At 42.6% G+C, this 22982-nt stretch overlaps 1 protein-coding gene across 1 annotated transcript; it reads left to right on the forward strand.

Annotated features, from left to right (window-relative positions):
* The first annotated feature begins 581 nt into the window (after window positions 1–581).
* LOC311486763 (serine protease FAM111A-like) lies at window positions 582–22918 on the forward strand. Its single transcript, XM_084542755.1, has 5 exons — window positions 582–814; window positions 2023–2127; window positions 2233–2289; window positions 19144–19197; window positions 19283–22918. The coding sequence occupies exons 2-5, from the start codon at window positions 2074–2076 to the stop codon at window positions 21008–21010; spliced, it is 1893 nt and encodes a 630-aa protein (XP_084398881.1). The 5' UTR covers window positions 582–814; window positions 2023–2073; the 3' UTR covers window positions 21011–22918.
* The last annotated feature ends 64 nt before the right edge of the window (window positions 22919–22982 follow it).

Genomic DNA, 22982 nt, shown 5'->3' on the forward strand with positions numbered 1-22982 from the left:
TTATCTTGTATGAAACATGGCACTGTTATTTATATATTTATTTTTTACCACTTACTTTGCAATAATTCTCACAATAGTACTGGTTTGTATATTTGTGCCTTATTCCGTGCTTGATTGTTTTTTTTCCTTGTATTGTGTTCTGCCTTCCTGTTTTTTTTTGCATTGCTGCTGTAACGTGTGAATTTCCCCATTGTGGGATAAATAAAGTATAATCTAATCTAATCTAATCTAATCTAACTCTTTTGCAGTATTTTTCACACTCAGTCATCCTCATTTTTTTGTCCTTTCCTAAACCCTTAATACCCTGAAGGAACAGAAAAGGTTCTATGAAAAGCCTCCTGAGCCACGCCCTTTTCTGCTATGAGTCTCTTTCAGGTATAATCATCAATCATTCCGTTTTGTAACACCATGACCCAGCTTAATCCGTCCCTCCCTGACAAAGTCTGATACATAAAAAAGAAACCCTCCCTAGATCACGTGTACATCTTGCTTTTAATTATACCCACCTTTGTGAGTCACTGCTCCGTACTTAAAATTGAAGTAGGCGGCAAACCAGTCAGTCTTAGTGGCGGGCGGGCGTTGTAATTGAGCTTTGTCAGAGTTTTATCAAGACATTTTTAACAGTTAACCAGTCACTGAAAGAGAAACTCATTGTGTGACTGTCTACACTTCTCCTGGAGCTGCTGGCTCATAATTTACTGATCCACCACAGATTAAAATAGTTTGCTCGAGGCTGCGAAGAGGAACTCCCGCCTGTTTTCTTTGATTCGACTCCACCGTGTCAAGACTTAACAACCACCTTCAAAAGTAAAAGGTAAAGTAATATCAGTGTGGACACAAGCTTTTAGTGTTTTTTAGCGGTTTAACTGGCAGTGAGGGGTTACCTTTGAACTTTTCTTTTCACAGACAGAGTGTTAAGGTACACTGTGTGGGGGATTAATCATTTACCAGAGAGACTGTTGATAAGGTTTGCACTGTAGTGTTTTATTGCTGTGAGGAAACTTTTTGTGGCCACTCGTACTGAACACAAATAGGAAAATGTGTTCACACAGGAGACATAATGTGAGCAGAGCAGCAGCAACAGCTTCAGGAAGAGACATGTTTTTCGACATAAGGATTTAATGTCTTCTGGGGTGGCTGTGAAAAATAACATAAAGATGAGATAAAAATAAGAGAAAACCCAACATCTTTGTTTTCAGTTTGACAGGTATCCAAAGACTCAACGCTAAAATATTTGTTGGAGAGTGCTCTGCTCACCAGCCACTGTCTGATAGGAAAACATTGGTAGTGAAACACTTCTCCTGGTTCACCCCAACATTCAAACCACTTCTTTCGTAGATTCACTGGTGTCATGGAGGGGAGGAGGGAGAGGAGAGGGAGGGACTTGGATTCAGACCTAAAATGTCGGTCCTCAGCAAAAGGCCACAGTAGAGACATGAAAACTGCTGTGTCATTCTTGTGTTATTACATTCACACATGTACATAAAAGACTAGAAGATAAGATTCATGCACAGCAATAAGATGATGAAATACACTTTCTTTAGTAGGATGTTTTAAATAGTTTGTTGTTTTAAACTTTTAAGAGAGTCCAATATATATATGATGAATAAACTCAACTTATATACAGTACCGCAAAAAAGTTCTTGTTCCTGTCAGAATGTTGTACATTTAAAAATGACTCAAAACAACAGATTTCCACACAAGTCCGTAAAGTAGACAAAGAGAAACCAACGTTTCTGGTAACTGCTGATCAGTGGTCTACAGCAGCTTGGAGGAATTTTAGCCCATTCCTCAGAACAGAACCACTTCAGTTCTGAGATGTTGGTGGGTTTCCTCACATCAACTGCTTGCTTCAGGTCCTTCCACAACATTTCTATTGGATTAAGGTCAGGACTTTGACTTGGCCGTTCCTAAACATTCATTTTGAAACATGAATGTATTCTGATGGGGTGTAACAAATGAGTAATAGGCGCAGTGAGTCTTTTTTAATCCTGGATATTTATTGTTTAATTTCTGTTGCAGGGCATCAGTGTCTGAACTCTGAAATCACTCCATGAGAAACTGAAACTGAAAATGTCTTTCAAGTCTCTCAAAAGGCAAAAGACAGATGTGGACATCAATCAAGATGTAAGTAACAGAGTGGTCTACATTCATCATCTTGACATCTGTAACTTGTCTAGGCTGAATTAGCCACTGGATGATTTGTTTGTATATGAATCTTTTTTTTATCAGGACAGTTCTGAAAGCAGCAACACAAGCACACAGCCGGAGGGCGCTACAACCTTTCAGGTGAGCTCTTACATCACTGTGAAATGTTTGCTGTAGGTGTGAGTATATCCAGCAAAGGTTCAAAAAAGGCAACTGAACCTTTGTTGGATATACCATGACCTGGTTTGTGAGAACCTTCACAGACATATCTAGGTGTGAGTATGAATGATTGTCTGTCTCTCTGTGTTAGCCCTCTGATAGATTGGCGACCTATCCAGGGTGGACCCCACCTTTCACTCAGTTTATTTTGCAACCTTCCAAATTCATTAGTCTATTAAAATTAATGTCTTGCTGGACCAATGAATTCTGAATCATGCCAGTGAATTCTAGAAAAACTGAAAAGAAAAACTCATCAACAACGAGCCCGAGAACACAAGTCATTCTACCAAGAATGGTTAAAGAAGAAGATGAATGTTAATCCAATAGAAATGTTGTGGAAGGACATGAAGCAAGCAGTTGATGTGAGGAAACCCACCAACATCTCAGAACTGACAAACCATTACGCAAGATAATTTATTCCTTTAGCAATTACGCTATTAAATACTGAGCTGAGGAAATACTTATTGACTGATCTGTTCTTGGCACAATGCACTTTAGGAGCTACGGATATGTGCAGTTCATCTTCCATTTATTTATTTATTCATTGCGTTTTAGTACTTTTTTTGGCAATTTTTAATTTTGTATTTATTACTGTGTTTTTAATAAGCACACATCTTTTATTCTGGGCTGCTATTTTATCTTTTTTATTTTTATTTTATTTTACTTTATTCTCTATCAGGACAAGCGGTTATTTGTATTCTTTTTATCATTATTTATTCTGATTCTGATGTATTTTTATTTATAAATTGTACTTGGACCCAGACCTTATCACGTTACTCCTGCTATATACTATTGTTGTGTGAATGGTTGTATGTCTAGATGGTGGACTGTAGAAACTGAATTGCCCTTTGGGGATTAATAAAGCTTTCTTTATCTGTATCTGGTTCTGTTCTGAGGGATGGGCTAAAATTCCTCCAAGCTGCTCTAGACCACTGATCAGCAGTTAGACTTAGATAAACTTTATTCATCCACAAGAAAAATTGCTTGGTCACAGTAGCAGTAACACTCTTAAGAACCACAGATAATCATCAAATCAAATTTTATTTGTATGGCACTTTTCATATTAAAAGCAATACAAAGCCTCACAGAGGCTAAAATCAGCAAAGACAAAACACAGGCTAAAAACACTAAGGACAAAACCCAACCCTCCCACCCCCGTAAAAACACAGAGATACAGGAGACACACACACACACACATACACACACCTCCCCATCCCCCCCACATGTAGAAACACATACACACGCACACACCCAAAGGCTCACACTCACTGTACACGTTAGAGAGAGACATGGCCAGGCACCGAGACCTGGAGCAAGGAGAAAGCCACCTTTGGGGGCCGACCGCATCGAGAGGGCCTCCAGCCCACGACTATAGGCAGTGCCGCCATAGAGAGACAGCCCCGACCCGGGTAGACCGGAGGCCCTACACCAAGGTGCAGAGCCCCCCAGCCACCAGGGCCAGAGCCGCCCACAGGACAGCACCCCCGTCAGTAGACCAGCAGCAACTCCCAGTGTGGTCGGCCCCCATGAGGAGACACTGGAGCTAAAAACTGAGGGACTAAAACTGTAAGACAAGATAAAAATGACCAATATAGATAAGATGCCTTCAGCTTGTAAAATTGTGTATGTAGTTAAAACATTTATTCATTACAGTGTGGTGGTCTTTCTGCTGGGCCTTAGGCCTGTCGCACCTCCAACGGTGCCTGTGGTGGACTATGCATGGCAGGGGTCGTCCACTTCCCCTGAGGCAGGTCTAACCCTGACCGCATACCGCACGGTTTTGCTGCAGGGTCTTCAGCTAGGGACCACCGCTCATCGACGTTTCGCCCCTTAACCCAGAACATCTCTTGGTGGTGGGGCAGTGAACAGGGACGTCTCCCTGACACCCCCTGCAGGAAAACCTAATTGGATGTTGCTCCCCAAGCCTTATCTCGTCGTTTCAGCCAGAGCCAGTGGCTTGCTTTCTCTGCTTCCTCAGAGAGCTCTTTGGTGGATCTGCTCAGTGTGGCTCCACGTAGTCCCAGGTCCTTGAGCAGGCGTGATGTAGATCTGCCCACAAAGCCTCTGGCTCCCACCTCCACCGGGTACAGTCTCACACTCCATCCACTTTCTCTGCACTCCGCGACCAGGTCTGCATACTTTGCCTTCTTTCTCTCATGTGCGGCTTCCAGTCCCTCCTCCCATGGCACTGTCAGCTCAATCAGTATTGCTGACCTTGCCGCTGCAGACCACAGCACGACGTCTGGTCTTAAGGTGGTGCTGCATATCTCCTGTGGGAACTGGAGCTGCCTTCCCATGTCTACCTCCATCTTCCACACCGCCCCTGGTGTTAATAGCTTGGCGGGTGGTCTCCTGTTGGTACGCACTGTGGGTTCCCCCTCCCTACGGAAGTGGATACTGCATCGGTTCTCTGATGGACTCTGGTTGTTTGCCTCCTGCCGACTTCTCTCCAGCACCCCTGCCAGCTTCCTAAGCACTTGGTCGTGCCGCCATCTGAGCCGACCCTTTGTCAGTGCTGTTTTGCAGCCCGACAGAACATGCTGGAGTGAGGCATTGATGGTCCCACAGAGGTCACAGGATTGCTCTGTTCCAAGCCATTGGTGGAGATTTTTAGGGCTCGGGAGGGTGTCGTATGTTGCCCTAATGAGGAAGCTGAGCCGAGCCTGTGGCAGTTTCCAGAACTCTGCCCAGCTGATTGCTCGGTTTGCAACACCCTCCCAAGTTGTCCACCGCCCCTGCTGCCCCAGTGCCACAGACCTCACTCTGAGCTCCTCCTGCTCAATCCTGGTGACCTCTGCAACAACGAGGTCCTTCCTCTCCTTCCTGCTTGCCTTGGACCATAGGATGGGTGGCTCGCTCCATCCAAGGCCTGCCCGCCCTGTCTGGACCATGCCCACGACTTCTTGATGTTGCAATCTTCAGATCACCTTCTGCACCTCCTCCTTGGCCCTCCATTTCCTTCCACTCTCAACATTTGTCTCGGCCACTGCCCTGTCGGAGGAGTCCCTTAATTCCATCACCAGCCTTGCCTTCTCCTGCCTGTAGCCCAGGGTGATGGATTTCAGGGGTAACTGGAGTGAGTTCACTCCATACAGGCCAGCAGCTGAAAAGCACCGTGGTAGACCAAGCCATTTGCGGATGAAGGAGTTGGTTTTCGCCTCCATCTGGTTTACGGCTGATGAGTTGACCTCGCACAGCTTCAGAGGCCACATCACCCTTGGGTACAGGGTGAAGTGATAACACCACACCTTGTACTTTCCAGGTAGCTGGCTTGCGTCGATCTTGGACAGACCTTGTGACAGCTGCCAAAGAATGATCTTCCCCATATCCTTGTCTGAGAGGCAAGATGTATAAAATCTTCCCAGGCTTCGGATGGGCTGATCCACGATGCGGGGGATGTCTTCCCCGCTGATGGTGAAGGTGGCTCTGTCATTTCTCTTCCCCCTTCGCAGCGAGAGGCTTCTTGACTTCTGCGGCTTGAACTTCATCCTGGCCCAGGTGATCAGCTCATCCAGCCTCTTAAGCAGCCTAGATGTGCATGGGGCGGTTCGTAATAGGCAGGTGATGTCGTCCATATAGCTCCTTAGGGGTGGGAGCCGCTGGCCTGCAGGCAGCCGAACCCCACCCACCACCTGCCTTGCCCCGATCAGGATGACCTCAAACGCTGCCACGAAGAGGATGGGGGAGATGGAGCATCCCATTGCGATCCCTGCTTCTAGTTGTTGCCAGCCAGTGGTGACCTTCTTCAGTGCAAAGCACATGTGCATGTCCTGGAAGTAGTTGTTAATCATGGTCCTGATGTTGTCTGGGATGTAGAAGAACTCCAAGGCATAGTCTATGAGCAGGTGTGGCACTGATCCATAGGCATTGGCTAGGTCTAGCCATATGATGTGCAGATCTTTCTTCTCCCTCTTAGTGGTCTGGATCTGTTCCCAAATCATGGAGGCGTGCTCTACACAGCCAGGGAAACCTGGAATCCCGGCTTTCTGGCAGCTGGTATCGATGTAGTTGTTCTCCATTAGGTAGGTGGTCATTCTTCTTGCCATCACAAAGAAGAAAATTTTCCCCTCCACATTCAGTAGAGCTATGCTCCTGAACTGCTCGATGGTCTTAGCGTTCTGTTATTTGGGAATAGAGACTGCCACCGCCCTCTGCCACTCCGATGGTATGCTCTGCTTAGTCCAGGTGATTCTCATCAAGGTCCAGAGTAGCTTCAGCACTCCTGGGCAGTTCTTATACAGCTTGTACGGTATTCCGTTCGGGCCTGGTGCAGAAGCTGATCTTGCCCGATGTATCACCTGCCTGACCTCGCTGAGCTTGGGTGGTGATGCGTCAAACAGGGCTGATGGTTCTGAGGGTCTAGGCACATACCCTGGCGAGCCTAAGGGGATGTTCTTTGCTGGGTCACTGTACTGAGTGCGGATGTGCTCCTGCAGTTCTTCTTTGGAGATATCCAGAGTTCCACTTGTCTTCTCCTCAAGGAGTCCACGTGCATGCCGAAATGGATCCCTGAAGAAACTTGATTGTTCCTTCTCCTTTCTTTTCCTCCGTCTTCTGATGCGTTCTGCCCTCCGGAGTCTCCTGATCTCATCCCAGAGAGCTTTCAGGCCCTCCTTCTCAGACTCCTCTGCCTTCCTCCAACGCTTGCGGAGCTGCCTTCTGCTTGCCACCAGGTCATCGATCTCTTTCTCCCTCCTGCCCTTTGATCTTATTGCTGCTTCTCTGATGGTCACCTCGCCATACCTGTTGCTGCATTCTTCATACAAGATTTCCCCGAACAGGTTTAGTTTGGCTACCACTGACCCATGCAGTGCTTTTTGCAGCAATCCGCTCAGATGTTCATCCAGCTTTCTCCACTCCTCAGCCTCGTTGGCCTTCGGCCACTTGATCTTGTTCCTTCGCAGTGGGCTCTTCAAGTTCCTGGCCTTTTGGCTCAACTCTGTTCTTGGGTTGCTCTGGGGTGCTACTGAGTTCACTTCTTGGGGTTCATCAGCATCCCTTTCCTCCTCCCTCCTTTCATATTGCCCTACCTCTGCAACATTGGGCCCGTTGGCACTGTGGTTGTCAACCCGGCCTTGGATCCCATTTGTCTGACCCGCCCTTACCGGGACGGTGCAAGGTTGCATCAGGCTACCACCACCACATTTCTTCTTTCCCATATGGATGTGAAGTCCCCTCAGAGTTGTTGTTTTTTCCCAGCCACACCCACACTTCCTTAAGGTCTTCTCTTTTGCCGATATCCTTGCGTTCGTTACCATGTGGTCCGTCCTTGTTGGCCCTTCTTCTAGTTAAAACATATTCTTCTTCTAGTTAAAACATATTATTAGAGTAAAAATAAAAAAGAAATGATAAAAAGTCTGAGAAGAACTGCTAAGAACTAAAACTGCTAAAATCTGAGGGCCGAAAACTAAAACGTTAAAATGGGGTAAAAATGAAAAGTATAGATAAAATGCTTTCAACTTGTACATAAAGACATGTAGTTAAAGCGTATAAAAAATCTGATTAAAAGGTAGGTCTTGAGCCTCTTTTTAAAAATGTCAACAGTCTCTGCGACCCTGAGGTTCTCCGGCAGGCTGTTCCACAATCGGGGACCATAATAACTAAAAGCCGCCCACCATTTGTTTTCGATCTAACTTTTGGTATGATTAAAAGGCCAGTGCCAGACGACCTCAGGGTCCGCGAGGGCTGATATACTAAAAGTAAGTCAGATAAATAAGGAGGCCCAAGACTGTTAAGACACTTAAAAACAAGTAAGAGAACCTTAAAATCAATCCTGAAGCGCACGGGGAGCCAATGCAGCGATTTTAAAACCGGTGTAATGTGCTCCCTCCCTCTGGTCCTCGTCAGCACTCATGCAGCTGTGTTCTGTAGTAGCTGGAGATTAGAGATACTCTTTTTGGGAAGACCAGAGAGCAGGGCATTACAATAATCTAAACGACAAGTGATAAAAGCATGCATCAGTATCTCCGTGCTGGCCTGAGAGAGAAATGGGCGGACTCTGGCTATATTCTTAAGATGGTAAAAAACAATCTTTGTTATGTTTTTGATATGTGGGATAAAACTGAGCTCAGAGTCAAAAATCACGCCCAGGTTTTTTACAGTTTGTGATGGTTTAAGATCTTGTAATCTTGTTAAAAGTTTCTCTCTCTGGCCTTCAGGACCAATGACTAAAACCTCTGTTTTGTCCTGTTGTGTATCATCAGCATAACTATGAAAGCTGATGCCGTGCCTCCTGATGACATCCCCAAGGGGAATCATGTAAAGATTAAAAAGAATTGGACCTAAAATTGACCCCTGGGGAACCCCACACTTGAGCTCATGGGTTCCTGAGGAACATGTACTGTATCCATACTCACAAAAAAGTGGTGATCTGTGAAGTAAGAGACAAACCAGTTGAAAACAATACCAGAGAGGCCAACCAGGTTCCTCAATCTGTTTAATAAAATGTGATGGTCTACTGTATCAGAGGCGGCTGTTAGACCCAGTAGTACCAAGACTGTGAGTTTATGTTTATCCAAGTTAAACCTGATATCATTTAAAATAATTAAAAGGGCTGTCTCGGTACTGTGGTTCGTCCTAAAACCAGACTGATGCCTCTCTAAAATGTTGTTTGTCTTTAAAAAATAATTTAATTGGTTAAAAACCTTTTTTTTTTTTTTAAATTTACTTAAAAATGGTAAGTTGGATACAGGCCGGTAATTCTTTAGAAGGGTGTGGTCTAGACTGCCCTTCTTCAGAAGGGGCTTCACCACTGCCGTTTTGAAGGAGGTGGGGAAGACACCTAGCCTGGTCGTCACCATCCTACGTTTCCGCCCGAAATTTGATTTCGGTCTTTCACATAGTCTGGCCTAGTGGCCCTTCTGCGGTTCGTGTTTAACCGCGCCAATCAGCGAACAGTTGAGTGATGAGGTGGAACTCGCCTGCCGAGTTGGTTGTAGTCCAGCGAAGCTTGTAGTTCAACAGCATAGCAACAATGGCGACGGAGGAAGAGACGCTAGAAGCCATCCGCCAAGTTGTCTCAACTCTGGAGAGCATCACGGAATTAAAACCAGAACAAGAGGCTTGTCTTGTCAATTTTATAAATGGCACATGTCATTAACATCCATTATCTTGAAGAGTCATTGCAACCATGATCTCAAAACCAGTACGACATAGCCAGCGGTCTGTTTACTACTGAGAGAGGAAGTGGTAAGCGTAAGAGCCTGAACTCCGGCGCACAATATACGTCATTACCAAACGTTGCTGATTGGTTAAGAAACTCCAATGATTTTAAACTTCAGAATAAGCATCCGCCCATTAAGGAGACGGATTCCTATTAGGGTAGGCCAGACTAAGTGCAAGACCAAAATCAAATTTCGGGCGGAAACGTAGGATGGTGGTGACCAGGCTAGAAGACACCCGTCTGAAGAGAGCAATTCACAATGTTTAAAAGCTGTTCCTCAAGGAGCCCATAAAATGTTTTAAAAAACGGTGTGGGAATTGGATCTAAAAGGCAGGTTGTGGGGTTTACCTGGGAGAAAACTCGACCAAGTGTCCTTGCATCAACCAGGGCAAAACTCTCCAGTGTTTCCTCAGGTAAAATCAAAGATCCAGGTGTGGCAATAGTTAAAATCTGATGAGGTAAAATACTGGATCTGATATCATCAATTTTACCTCTGAAGTGGTCTGCAAAGTCCTCACAGAGGATATCTGTTGTTTTTTTGTGGGACCTGTTAGAATTTCTATTTGTTAAGTGGTTTATGGTGGAGAAAAGGAATTTATTATTTTTGTGGTCAGAGATGAGTTTTTTGAAATGTGAGATTCTTGCCTGCTTGATTGCGTTATTGTAGATTTTGAGTTGTTGGCGTAAAAGGGGAGAACCATAATGTTTTTTGACCGCTCTTCTTTTTGTTTTTGTTCTTGTTTTTTCTTCTCATTGATAATGATTGTGGACACTGAGAAACAGACGCAAATAAAACGCCGTATATAACTTAAAAGAGGCAGTGATTGTTTTACTTGGAGCGCGTCATGACCACAGCGAACCCCCGAACAAAGAACGGCGTCTAGAAGCCGGTTGCCGGTTAAAACACCGTCACAATTGTCAAAAAACAATCTCAATCTGTGGATGATCGAACGCATTGGAATAAGTGCTGGACTTTTATGGACCTAGACACAGACATCGGACTCCGGACTCGTGAGTAAATATCACGCTGGAAATTATGAAAGAATGATACATTGTTACGTTAATGGAGAGGGATTATCGGCTTCATCGGACAAACAAAACGAAATCCAGTGATATCTTGATGCTTAAATATGGAAAATGGAAATGTTTTGTTGAAAAGTTTATCATTCTTTGGGGATCAGATGCTTGTGACATCTGATGAAATGAAAATGTATATGAATGACTTCTACAAACACGGGCTGAACTTTATAAATAAGTTGAACTAAATGTGTGAATAAATACGGAAGAAAAATGAATGCTGATGAAATGCCGGCTGATGCTGGCCCAGAGGAGAGATTTAAATCGCTCAGCGCGTTGCGCAAAGGGAAACTGGGAGCATGCACGCGCAAAATGAATGAAATAAAAGCCTTGATGGAAACCGAGGGGAATGTTGAAAAGGTGAATGAGTCGGTTGACTTGTTTCAGAGATCACTTGAAGATTTCAATAACATTCATGAATCAGTCCAAACGTTTTTGTCTGAGGAAGAAAAGGAAAGTGAGAGAATTGATTGGTATGAACCAAAAATGTCCACATTTGCGGATTTCCTTAAGGATGTGGAAAAGTGGAAAACCTCTCAAACAGATCCTCAGACACTCATTGGACCTCAGGACAGCATTTCCAACGTTTCAAAGGAATCACGAGTCTCAAAATGTTCAGGATCAGGATCAACCATTTCTTCTGTTGCTTCAGCCCGTCTTAAAGTTGCCACAGAAAGAGCTGCTCTGCTGGCCTGGACATGGAGAAGGCTCAATTAAGAAACAAAATGGAACAAATGGAGTTGGAAATGAATCTGGCTGAATCTGAGGCAAAATTAAAAGTGTTGGAAAACTTTGAATCTCAAAATGAACAACAGCTACCAACACATGCACCACAAGCACATCATGGAGATAGCATGAATGAATATTTGGAAACTTATCAGGAAAACACAAATACATGGTCCTACTGTTCAGAGTTCGCCACAAACAGCAACAGGTGCTGGGATTAACATGACAAACAACAATGACAATTTCTTGACTGCAATGCAGAGACAAAATGATATTGCTGATTTATTGGTTTTACAGCATAAACAAGTATCACTTCCTGCACATGAAATTCCAGTTTTTGATGGAAACCCTCTTAATTATCAAATCTTTATGAGGGCATTTCGGCATAACATTGAGGAGAAAACAAATAACTGCCAAGACATGTTATATTACCTGGAGCAGTATACAGCAGGACCCTGCCAGGAGTTGGTCCGTAGCTGTCTTCATATGGATGCTGTAGCAGGCTTTGCGGAGGCCAAGAGACTGTTAAAGGCTCATTTTGGAAATTAAATAAAGATTGCAAATGCTTATATGGCTAAAGCTCTGAACTGGAACAATATAAAGCCAGAGTATGGAAAAGCACTGCAAAGTTATGCACTTTTCTTAAGAGGCTGTTGTACTGCCATGAGAGGTTTGCAGGATATGGAGGAGCTTGACCTACCATCCAACTTAAAGCTCATTGTGTCAAAACTTCCTTATAAACTGAGGGAGAAGTGGAGAACGGCAGCTTGTGGCATTTTGGAACAGCGAAACACACGGGCAAGATTGCAGGACCTTGTGGAATTTATCGAAAGGCAAGCTAAGATACTACAAGATCCTCTTTTTGGTGATATTCATGATCCTCTCACACATAATAGGACTTTAAAGGCCAAAACTACTACAGATACAAAACTAAACAGATTTAAAAGTAGAGGAAGCAGCTTTGCTACCACAGTGCCAATGGTGTCTGACAGCAAATAAGAGAAATCACCCATTAAAGTTAACTTGAACTGCAGCACTCATGAAACTCTATGCTCCTTTTGTGCTAGTATGCATCTCTTAGCTTACTGTCAGAAAATAAATGTACAACCTCATGAAGCTAAAATTGAGTTTCTCAGAGAAAAGGGATTGTGCTTTGGAAGTTTGAAAGTGGGGCATCTGAGTAAAAACTTCAAAAGAAGAATGAAATGTCGGAGTTGTCAGGCCAAACACCCCACTATTCTGCACATAAAGAGATCAGCCACCAAGGCATACACGCACAAGCCAGAGCAACACAGTATGGCAGCTAAACCTGAAGAAACATCAATAAGCATCAATAAGTGCTCTTGTGACACTTGGAGAAGGTGAGGGAAATGGGGCTGGCAGAGACTGCATACTGGCCATAGATCCAGTCCTGGTTAAACTCTGTAAAGGAAGTAAAAGTGTACCTACCTACGCCTCCCTGGACCTCTGCAGAACTGACACATTTTGTACTGAGAACCTTATGAGGAAGCTCAATGCTAGAGGCCATAGAACTGAAGTTCTTCTGCAGACTATGGGAACAGAAAAAACGGTTAAGAGCTATGAGCTAACAGGTCTAGAGGTTGGTCATATCAAAGATGGTACTTACCTGACACTGCCAAAGTTATATAGTCAAGACAAAATCCCTGTGACAAAGAAAAACATTCTCACACCGGCGGATTTAAATAAGTGGCCTTACCTGCAGGAGATCAAGGTAAAGGAGATAGATGCTGGTGTGGATCTTCTTATTGGGGTGAATGTACCAAAGGCGATGGAACCATGGAGAATCATTAATAGCCAGAGAAATGGACCATATGCAGTTAGGACACTGTTAGGATGGGTGGTTAATGGTCCACTCAATGTCTCTTCTGCTATGGAGAAGGAACGCACCGTGGCATCAGTGAACCGAATCTCCATTGTGCACATTGAAAGACTTCTGGAAAGACAATATGCACACGATTTCCCAGAGAAAGATTATGTGGAGAAAATGGAGATGTCAGCTGATGACTGACAGTTCATGCAGATTGCCTCAAGTTCTGTTGTTCTCACAGATGGCCACTACTACTTACCTTTACCTCTTCGTGATAAGAAGATCAGCATGCCAAACAACTATCAGATGGCAGAACAATGAACGTTACATCTCAAAAGAAATTTTCAAAAGGATCAGGTTTATGCAAATGTGTACAGAGACTTCATGAGTGACATCATCAGGAAGGGTTATGCTGAGTAAGTACCACCAGAAGATTTAAAACCAGAGGCTGGCAAATTGTGGTACATACCTCACCATGGTGTGTATCATAAACGTAAAAAAACCCTCCGTGTAGTCTTTGATTGTGCATCAACCTTTAAAGGTGTATCACTCAATAATGTACTCCTACAGGGCCCAGACTTGGCTAACTCTCTGATGGGTGTCTTGCTCAGATTCCGGCACGAGCCAATTGCAATTATGGCAGATATTGAGAGCATGTTTCACCAGGTGCGGGTTCACAGAGAGGACAGAAACTTGCTCAGATTCCTATGGTGGCCAGAGGGAGACACAAGCCAAGAATTGGAGGAATATAGGATGACAGTCCATCTGTTCAGTGCTGTATCTTCTCCAACCTGTGCCAATTTTGCACTACAAAAAACTGCAGAGGATAATAACAGCACATTCAATAGGGAAGTGTCTGATACAGTCAAATTTAATTTCTATGTTGATGATTGTCTCAAGTCAGTTCTAACAGAGAAGCAAGCAATATGCCTTGTTAAGAACCTCAGAGAAATGTGCTCTCTCGGAGGATTCAAGCTGACCAAGTGGGTTAGTAATAGTCGTACTGTATTGGCATCCATCCCTGATGACGACAGAGCAAAACTAATTAGAAACTTGGATCTGGACAGGGAGAAGCTGCCTAACGACAGAGCATTAGGACTGTACTGGGACATTGAGAATGATATATTCAGCTTTTGTGTCACTGTTAACAACAAAAGCCCCACCAGAAAAAACATACTTTCCATTGTTAGCTCTGTGTATGATCCTCTCGGATTTCTTGCCCCTTTCGCACTGAAAGCTAAGCAGATCCTTCAAAAACTTTGTAAAGCTAAGTACGGATGGGATGAAATAACTCCTGTGGAATTGTTAAAGTCATGGCAACAGTGGCTGAAGGATATGGATGAGCTGGACAGATTCCAAATTAACAGATGTGTGAAACCAAGAAACTTTGGCCAGGTAAAAACTGCACAACTGCATAACTTTTGTGATGCAAGTGAACAAGGTTATGGAACTGCAAGTTACCTAAGGTTCACAAATGACTCTGGAGAAGTACATGTTGCATTTGTGATGGGAAAATCAAGAGTAACTCCACTCAAAACAACAACTATCCCAAGACTGGAACTCACTGCTGCCACACTGGCTTCACGGATAGACAGAATGCTTCGCTCAGAACTTAAAATTGAACTCCAAGAATCCACTTTCTGGACTGACAGCCAGTCTGTTCTAAAATATCTTCGAAATTAAACACGGAGGTTTCGCACCTTTGTGGCTAACAGGAGTGCGGTGATCCATAACCTGTCAAAAGTGAGTCAGTGGAGGTTCATAGATTCCAAACTCAACCCTGCAGATGATGCATCTTGAGGACTGAGCATTGAACCCTTTCTCAGTTCCAAGAGATAGCTTCAAGGACCACAGTTTCTGGAAAATTCGGAAACAGGATGGCCAGGAAATCCTGTAGAGTGTGGCTCCATCCTCCCAGATGATCCAGAGGTGCGGAAAGAAGCTATTGTAAGTAACATTGTCACCTCTACCTCAGAGAAAACTCCAACAAGCAAGCTTATATTCATAATATTCATGAATATTATTCATCATAGAATGATCTGAAAAGAGCTGTAGCCTGGATGATGAAACTAAAGAATCTCCTTCTACAAATGAACAGGAAAAGGGAAAAGGAATCTGCACTGATTTGTCGAGATAAAGGCAAATCACTAAAGGATCAGATGCTCCTTCTCAAAATGCCTGTAGTCACAGGTCTTTCAGTAGAGGACATTGAAAATGCGGAAAAGGCTATTATTTGCTATGAGCTGAGACAGCATTATAAGGAGGAAATGGCTACTCTGAAGCAGGGAAAACCATGCAAAAGAGGAAGCTACTTGTATAAACTGGACCCTACCATTGATGCTGATATCCTGAGAGTGGGAGGACGAACAAAGAGGATGGCTGTGTCCATAGAGATCAAACACCCCATGATCCTACCTAAATATTCTCATGTGTCAAAGCTAATACTGAGTCATATTCACAGACAGGTTGGTCACTCTGGGCGAGGTCACATGCTCTCCAAACTTCACCAACAATACTGGTTGTCTGGTGCCAACTCTTTGGCAAGAAAGATTATCAAGAGCTGTGTTTTTTGCAGAAGACAACTAGCTAAACATGGAGAGCAGAAGATGGCTGATCTCCCTCTGGACAGAGTAACACCAGATCTTCCACCCTTCACTCATGTCGGCGTAGATTATTTTGGACCCATTGAGGTGAGACGTGGCTGTACTCTTGTAAAGGGATGGGGAGTGATATTCACTTGCCTTGTAAGCCGTGCTGTTCACCTGGAGGTTGCCAGTCAACTAGATACAGAGGCATGCATAAATGCTATTCGTCGGTTCATCTGTCGTCGAGGCTCAGTGAAAAGCATCAGATCGGATCAAGGCACCAACTTCATAGGGGCAGAGAGAGAATTGGAGAAGTCCGTGAAACAGCTGGATAATGACAGAATCTAAAGATCACTTCTCAAAAGAGGAATTGACTGGACATTCAATCCCCCCTCTGGAGCTCATCACGGTGGCATCTGGGAAAGACTAATTAGACTGGTTAAAAAGATCCTTTACTCCGTCTTAAAGGAACAAACTTTGGATGATGATGGTCTACATAAAGCTTTGTGCGAAGTGGAAGCAATTATGAATGACAGACCAATTACAACAGTAACCAGTGACCCAAATGACCTTGAGCCACTAACTCCAAATCATCTGCTTCTCTTAAAAAAAAAAAACATCATACCCCCCAGACTTTTTCAGAAAAGGGACACATATTCAAGGAAAAGATGGCGGCAGGTGCAATATATGGCTGATTTGTTCTGGAAGAGATGGACCAGGGAATACATTCCACTTGTGCAAGAACGACACAAGTGGAATAACATCAAAAGGAACTTTGCTCCTGGAGATCTCGTCGTCATCATTGATGACAATGCCCCAAGAAACACCTGGCTCCTAGGACGAGTGGTCAAAACTCTTCCAGGGACAAAGGGCCTTGTTCGAAGTGTTTTGGTGAAAACCAAAACCAACACAATCCAGAGACCCATCACCAAGCTCTGTCTGCTTCTGGAGGAAGAACAGAAGGGACTGGTACCATGAGTGTACCCTTACATGGACATGGACTATTAATAATATGAACTTTTTGGCCAAGCCAATGTCTTGTATGCATTATTGAAATTGCTCTATTGCATTGGTAATTGTTATGTAATAAGCAATTAGGGGCTGGTATATTAAAGCCATTTTTGTATATTTGGTTTGATTATTATTATAATTTGAACTGGAGCATAACTGTTTAGATGAAGTTTACAATTTCATTTGGATACAGGCCGGTAATTCTTAAGAAGGGTGTGGTCTAGACTGCCCTTCTTCAGAAGGGGAATTCACCACCGCCGTTTTGAAGGAGGTGGGGAAGACACCCGTCTGAAGAGAGCAATTCACAATGTTTAAAAGCTGTTCCTCAAGGAGCCCATAAAATGTTTTAAAAAAAACAGTGTGGGAACTGGATCTAAAAGGCAGGTTGTGGGGTTTACCTGGGAGAAAACTCGACCAAGTGTCCTTGCATCAACCAGGGCAAAACTCTCCAGTGTTTCCTCAGGTAAAATAAAAGAACCAGGTGTGGCAATAGTTAAAATCTGATGAGGTAAAATACTGGATCTGATATCATCAATTTTACCTCTGAAGTGGTCTGCAAAGTCCTCACAGAGGGTATTTGTTGTTGTTTTGTGGGACCTGTTAGAATTTCTACTTGTTAAGTGGTTTATGGTGGAGAAAAGGAATTTAGGATTATTTTTGTGGTCAGAGATGAGTTTTTTTTGAAATGTGAGATTCTTGCCTGCTTGATTGCGTTATTGTAGATTTTGAGTTGTTGGCGTAAAATTTCGTAATGGACCTATTAGAGCCATTTTTGTATATTTGGTTTGATTATTATTATAATTTGAACTGGAGCATAACTGTTTACATTAAGTTTACAATTTCATTTGACTGTTTTGATTATTTGTAGTTGTGATGCCGCCTCCCAGGAAATGAGGACAAAGGGGGAGAGTGGCACAGGTGTCTGAGATGAGACAGGGGAGAGCCATAATGTTTTTTGACCGCTCTTCTTTTTGTTTTTGTTCTTGTTTTTTCTTCTTATTGATAATGATTGTGGACACTGAGAAACAGACGCAAATAAAACGCCGTATATAACTTAAAAGAAGCAGTGATTGTTTTACTTGGAGCGCGTCATGACAACAGAGAACCCCTGAACAAAGAACGGCGTCTAGAAGCCGGTTGCCGGTTAAAACGCCGTCACAGGACCGTTAGCTTTGATTTTCTCCATCTCCTTTCAGCACTCCTGCAGTCTCTTTTTAGTTTCCTAATCTCCTCAGTTCTCCACGGGGGTGTAGGTTTTGATTTAATTGTTTTGGTTAAAATGGGAGCCACTGAGTCCAGCGCTGATTTCAGATTTTTGTTAAAACTGTCCACGATAAAATCACAGGGTGCTGGTAAAATCTCTGCAGGAGTGCAGGAGATAAAAGAAAGATTAAATAAAATAAAATAAAAATAAGTAAATAAAATCTAGTAGAATAAAATAGTATAAGCAAAATGTACAAATTAGCATATTAGCATATGGACAAATTTACAAGAAATAAAGACGGAAGAATCTATATTATATACACATGGATGATAGTAAGGTGCAATAGTGTCCATTAACATGACTAACATGGAGTTATCTGTTACAGAAAAGTGAGCTGTTGTACAGCTGGATTGAGAATGGTATGAATGACATCCTGTAGTGTTCAGTGTGGGAGCGGAGCTGGATCAGCCTGTTGGAGAATGAGCTCCGCTGTCCCCCTATTGCCTGGTGTAGTGAATGTGACAGATTGTCCATGATGGAGAGCAGTTTATCCAGTGTCCTCCTGTCCGTCACTGAGACAAACGTCTCCAACACACTGCCAATCACATGACCAGCCTTTCGGATCAATTTGTAGAACTTCTGCAGGTGGCAGGACCCAGAGCTGTACTGGAAATCAGAGGTGTAGAGAGTGAACAGAAATGGAGACAGGACAGTCCCCTGTGGTGCCCCCACATTACTGACAACAGTATCAGAAACACTAGAAACACTTCACTTTTACATCTCACAGATATGAACAAGGGAATAATTTAAATGAATGAACAAGTATAATATTACTGTTACATTTGTTTCAATTGGTTCTCTTTGTACTTTTTACTTTCAAGATGTTTTGAGTCATTTTTCCACAGAAATCATGTGTGTCATAGATATAAACAAAATAAATTTTAGGAGGATGATCAATATGATAATACTGATTTAACCAGCTTTTGATATACAGATATATTTATTTGTATATCATCAGTGCAAATCTTACATTGTTTGGTCTTAAAGGTTTAAGACGCTGCGTGTTAAACTCTCCAAAGGTTGTTCTTCTTGGTTTCCACAAGGGTATTAGGTGGGAACATCATACCTTTACTAATATTAATATTACATCATGATATGTTTTAAACTTGTTTTTGTTTTGCAGACTTCTGCTTCTACTCCAGTGAAAGTGAAGGAGGAAAACGACAGAGGTTCCTTGGTGAGTAGACCGTGATACATCTCATGCACAAACTTTAGTACAACAATGGCTTTTAACTTTTATTTTCTTCACTGCTTTCATGCAGGCTGGACATCCACATCTCTTCATAGTGAAATTCAATCCATCTGACAATGATGAATACACCATTCAATGTGATCAGCCTTGCACAGTACTGGAGGCAATAAAATCTGATGCAATATCTAGGGAGAAGATTAAGAGTGTAGATGAGAACATTATCATTCAGCTGGGTAAAGAGGATAACAAATCTATTCTTCCAACACACTTCCCTTGTTCTTGTATCACACATGGTGAGTCTCTGATCATATCATGTAAAACAGAAAAGGTTGAACAAACCCAAGACCGTGACAAGACAGTATATCCAAGAGATGAATATTCTGTCTTCTACATTGATACAGTGGGAGGAGAAAACGCTAAAACAAAGACGCTTTTTAGAAGCTACTTTGTAAGAAAGTTCAAGTATCTCTGTGTTTATGGAAGGAAAGGGATGACTGTGGAGGAGGCTCTGAAAAGAGACGGTCGCTTCATTGACCGTTATCTAGGTGAATTCATTCTGTCTCACAATGACAACCCGAACATGAAAACAACAAGGGAACAAAAGGTTGACTTCCTACATCAGAAAGAGTTTAAGATATGTCTTCCAAAGGAGGAGAAAACTAAAGAAAAAGATGCAAATCAACAGGGTGAACGTGAGCAGCAGGGACAAAGTGAAACTAGGTCAGTCTCAGAAGTCGCTAACCAGAGAGGAAAAAGAGTCATGGAAAAGGATAAAAAGCGACTGCATGAGGCGTTTCCAGATCTTAAAAAGTTGATGGAGAGTGGATTCCCTGGGAATTACTATCAGAAAAAACTTGAGGACATGAGGAAGGAGAACTTTGGAAAGATCCAACAGGCTTTTAGTGAAGTTCACAGAGTCGGGAAGCTGCGCGAACTTGGCAAGTCAGTTTGTAAAGTAGTTGTTCAGAATGTTTGTACTGGAACTGGCTTTGTGCTTTTTGATGGGTTCATCCTGACTAATGCACATTTATTCAAATACTGTGTATGTAAAGAGAAAAAGCTGCAGGATCGTGTTGAGGTGTTTGCTCTGTTTAACTATGATGATCCTGAGCCACACACCAATTACTATTACTTTACTGCAGAGACGACATTCATTGACATTGACTTTGACTTTGATTATGCCGTACTGAAGCTAAAACCTGAGGCCCTGAAACCCGACCCACAATCAAGACCAGACGAAAAAATGCCCCCAGGCCTCCTGCACATATTTGGTCCGCTGCCTAGCAATGGTGAAGCCTGTCTTATTGGTCACCCAGCAGGAGAAGTGAAACGAATGGATCCTGTATGTATCATTGAGAAAGAGAAGAGAGAGCAGGCAGTCATGAATCATTTGCAAACATACAAAGATCATATGTTCATTGTCCACTCAGTCATTGAACATGTCAAAGATCAAGGCATTGGAAGCATAATGGAGGGTGGAAAGAAAGCAGACAAAGTAGGGACATACAACACTTTCATGTATCACGGAGCTTCTGGCTCCCCAGTGTTTGATGCTTTTTGCAGAGTTTTCGGCTTGCACACATCAGGATATACCTATGGGTTTCCAAACCACACAGACAGTGTGATTGAGTATGCCATGTCTGTGCTTACTATATTTAAGAAGTTTGTGGGAAATCTGAAGGAAAGTGTGAACGATGACCTGCTTAACAAAATTCAGATAGCAGCAGGTGAAAACGAGCACCTAATAGAAATACTGAACGCAGAGCCAGAAGACTCTGACGAGGAAATGGTGGAGTAAACTCAGCTTTGTGCAATTCATTCACCTTTAATCTTAATAAGCATTCCCTATTTTACATCAGTCAGGGTTCAGGTTGACCTAACATGAAATGTCAGAGTAGAGAGAAAGATGTAAATCAGCTTTTATTTATTTGATTCATTTCCAATAGTTTAACGGTTTAAATGCGCTGAGTCAGAATTTGGTAGCTTTGACTTGAGATTGTTGAACTTGAGTCAAACTTCCACAAGCAACATGATGTTGCAACCCCCGTGCTTCACAGTTGGACAGGTGTCCTCCTCCATTTTTGTTTCCCCCTCCAGACATAACAATGGTCGTTTTGGCCAAACGACTCAGTTATTGTGTCATAGGACTGTCAGATAATCCTCGAGAAAGTACGGTCTCTGGTCCCATGCAGCAAACTGTTGTCTGTTGTTTTCTTGTTGTTTTTTTATTGCAGTCTTCAGTGGTGCATTCTTGATCTGTACTTGTCATACCAAAGTATGTTCATCTGTAGGAAACAGCACACATGTCTTTCCTGAGTGGTATGATGACTGTGGTCCTATGGTGTGTAGTATCCTTTGCTCAGATTAATGTGGTACGTTCAGGGATTTGGAAATTACTTTAAAAGGATGAACCAGGCTTAGTAGTAGTGGTCTATATATATTTTTTTTCTTAAAGTGCCTGACTCCTTGTAATGAACTCAAATGTTCTCAGTCATCCAGGTGATGGTATATCCAGAGAAACTCTACAGGTCCAGTTTCTCTTATTTCATCTTTGTTTTTTGGATACTTCTGTTTGAAGGCACAGTCTGTTGAGTGTATGTAAACTTCTGACCCACTGAAATTGTATAAATTCTACATGATATACAGTATATGTCGTGCATAAAGGAGGTGTCCTAACAGCCTTATCAAATCTATTGTTTGTTAACATAAAAAATCAGTTTTATTTACTTAAGCCTGAAGGTATGTAAACCTCTGACCTCAGACTTCCCAGATCAGAGACTCATCATGTTAATGGTAAAACACATGTGGCTGCACACATTGGTATATTCTTTTATTTTTATTTTTATTTTCTATTTCACTCAAAGTGACTTTAGGATTGAACATATTACATTTTGTTTGAAAGTGTGCCTCCAGTTTGGTCCAAACTCACAAAATCCAACTTTGTATTTTGGGTGAACTGGATGTTGTTAAGTGACCTTTAATTAAAATCATCTACTGTTAACTTGTTGATGAAATGTTAAATAATCATAGCTGAGTGGTTTAAGCATTCTTCTTAACTATTTCCTTGATCTTACTTTGGCTCCTGTTGTATTATCTTTGTACTTCATTAAAACTTGTTTTGTTCTCCTCAGTTTCCTGTCATTGATGTTTTCGTCTTAATTCAGGCTCCATGTAATGAAGGTCACTGTTCCCACATCTCAATCTGAAACAACCCTAACCCTAACCATCTCAACAACACATCCATGTGTGCTGTAGTTACCACATGTGGGATTTATCTTGTGCAGGTAGTGGTGCAGGTAGATTGAACACCTCATAAAATCACATCTAAGAACGGTTTCCATTATCATACTCATCGAAGAAACTGTCAAGCAGGTATGGGAATGTCTTTCACAAGCGTCTTCACTGGAACTGAAGGATGAACTGATTTTGGTGGTCAAAGAACAAAAGTTTGCACAGCTGTGGGTGCTAAACTTTGTGCTGCAGGGATCACAGACAAACTAAGTTCAAGACATAAAACAGTCCCACAGAATGTCATTTAAAAAAACTTTGTCATAGGCGACAATACTTCCTTGTGATAAACTCAGTCCAAATAATGGGCCCAAATAAAAGGATTGACTAATTAATTTCAGCAGCTCATCCGTCAAGTTAGTTTTTGCACAGCGTATTAAAAAAAGGTGTTGAACAATTGCCGATTTTGAAGTCGACTAATATGTGGTGAATGTCAAGTTGATGTTGATAATGTCACACATAAAAACCCAGTAGAAAGTAAT

The sequence above is a fragment of the Chelon labrosus genome (genome assembly GCF_963514085.1).
Source record: "Chelon labrosus genome assembly, chromosome: 1".
Classification (NCBI taxonomy): Eukaryota; Metazoa; Chordata; class Actinopteri; order Mugiliformes; family Mugilidae; genus Chelon; species Chelon labrosus.

What these genes read in the sequence shown, in the direction of transcription:
- LOC311486763 (XM_084542755.1), top strand. Translation starts at nt 2,074, where the DNA reads ATGTCTTTCAAGTCTCTCAAAAGGCAAAAGACAGATGTGGACATCAAT. An exon ending in AGGGCGCTACAACCTTTCAG is followed by an intron (nt 2,290 to 19,143) that starts GTGAGCTCTTAC and finishes TTTGTTTTGCAG; the next exon opens with ACTTCTGCTTCTACTCCAGT. An exon ending in AAAACGACAGAGGTTCCTTG is followed by an intron (nt 19,198 to 19,282) that starts GTGAGTAGACCG and finishes GCTTTCATGCAG; the next exon opens with GCTGGACATCCACATCTCTT.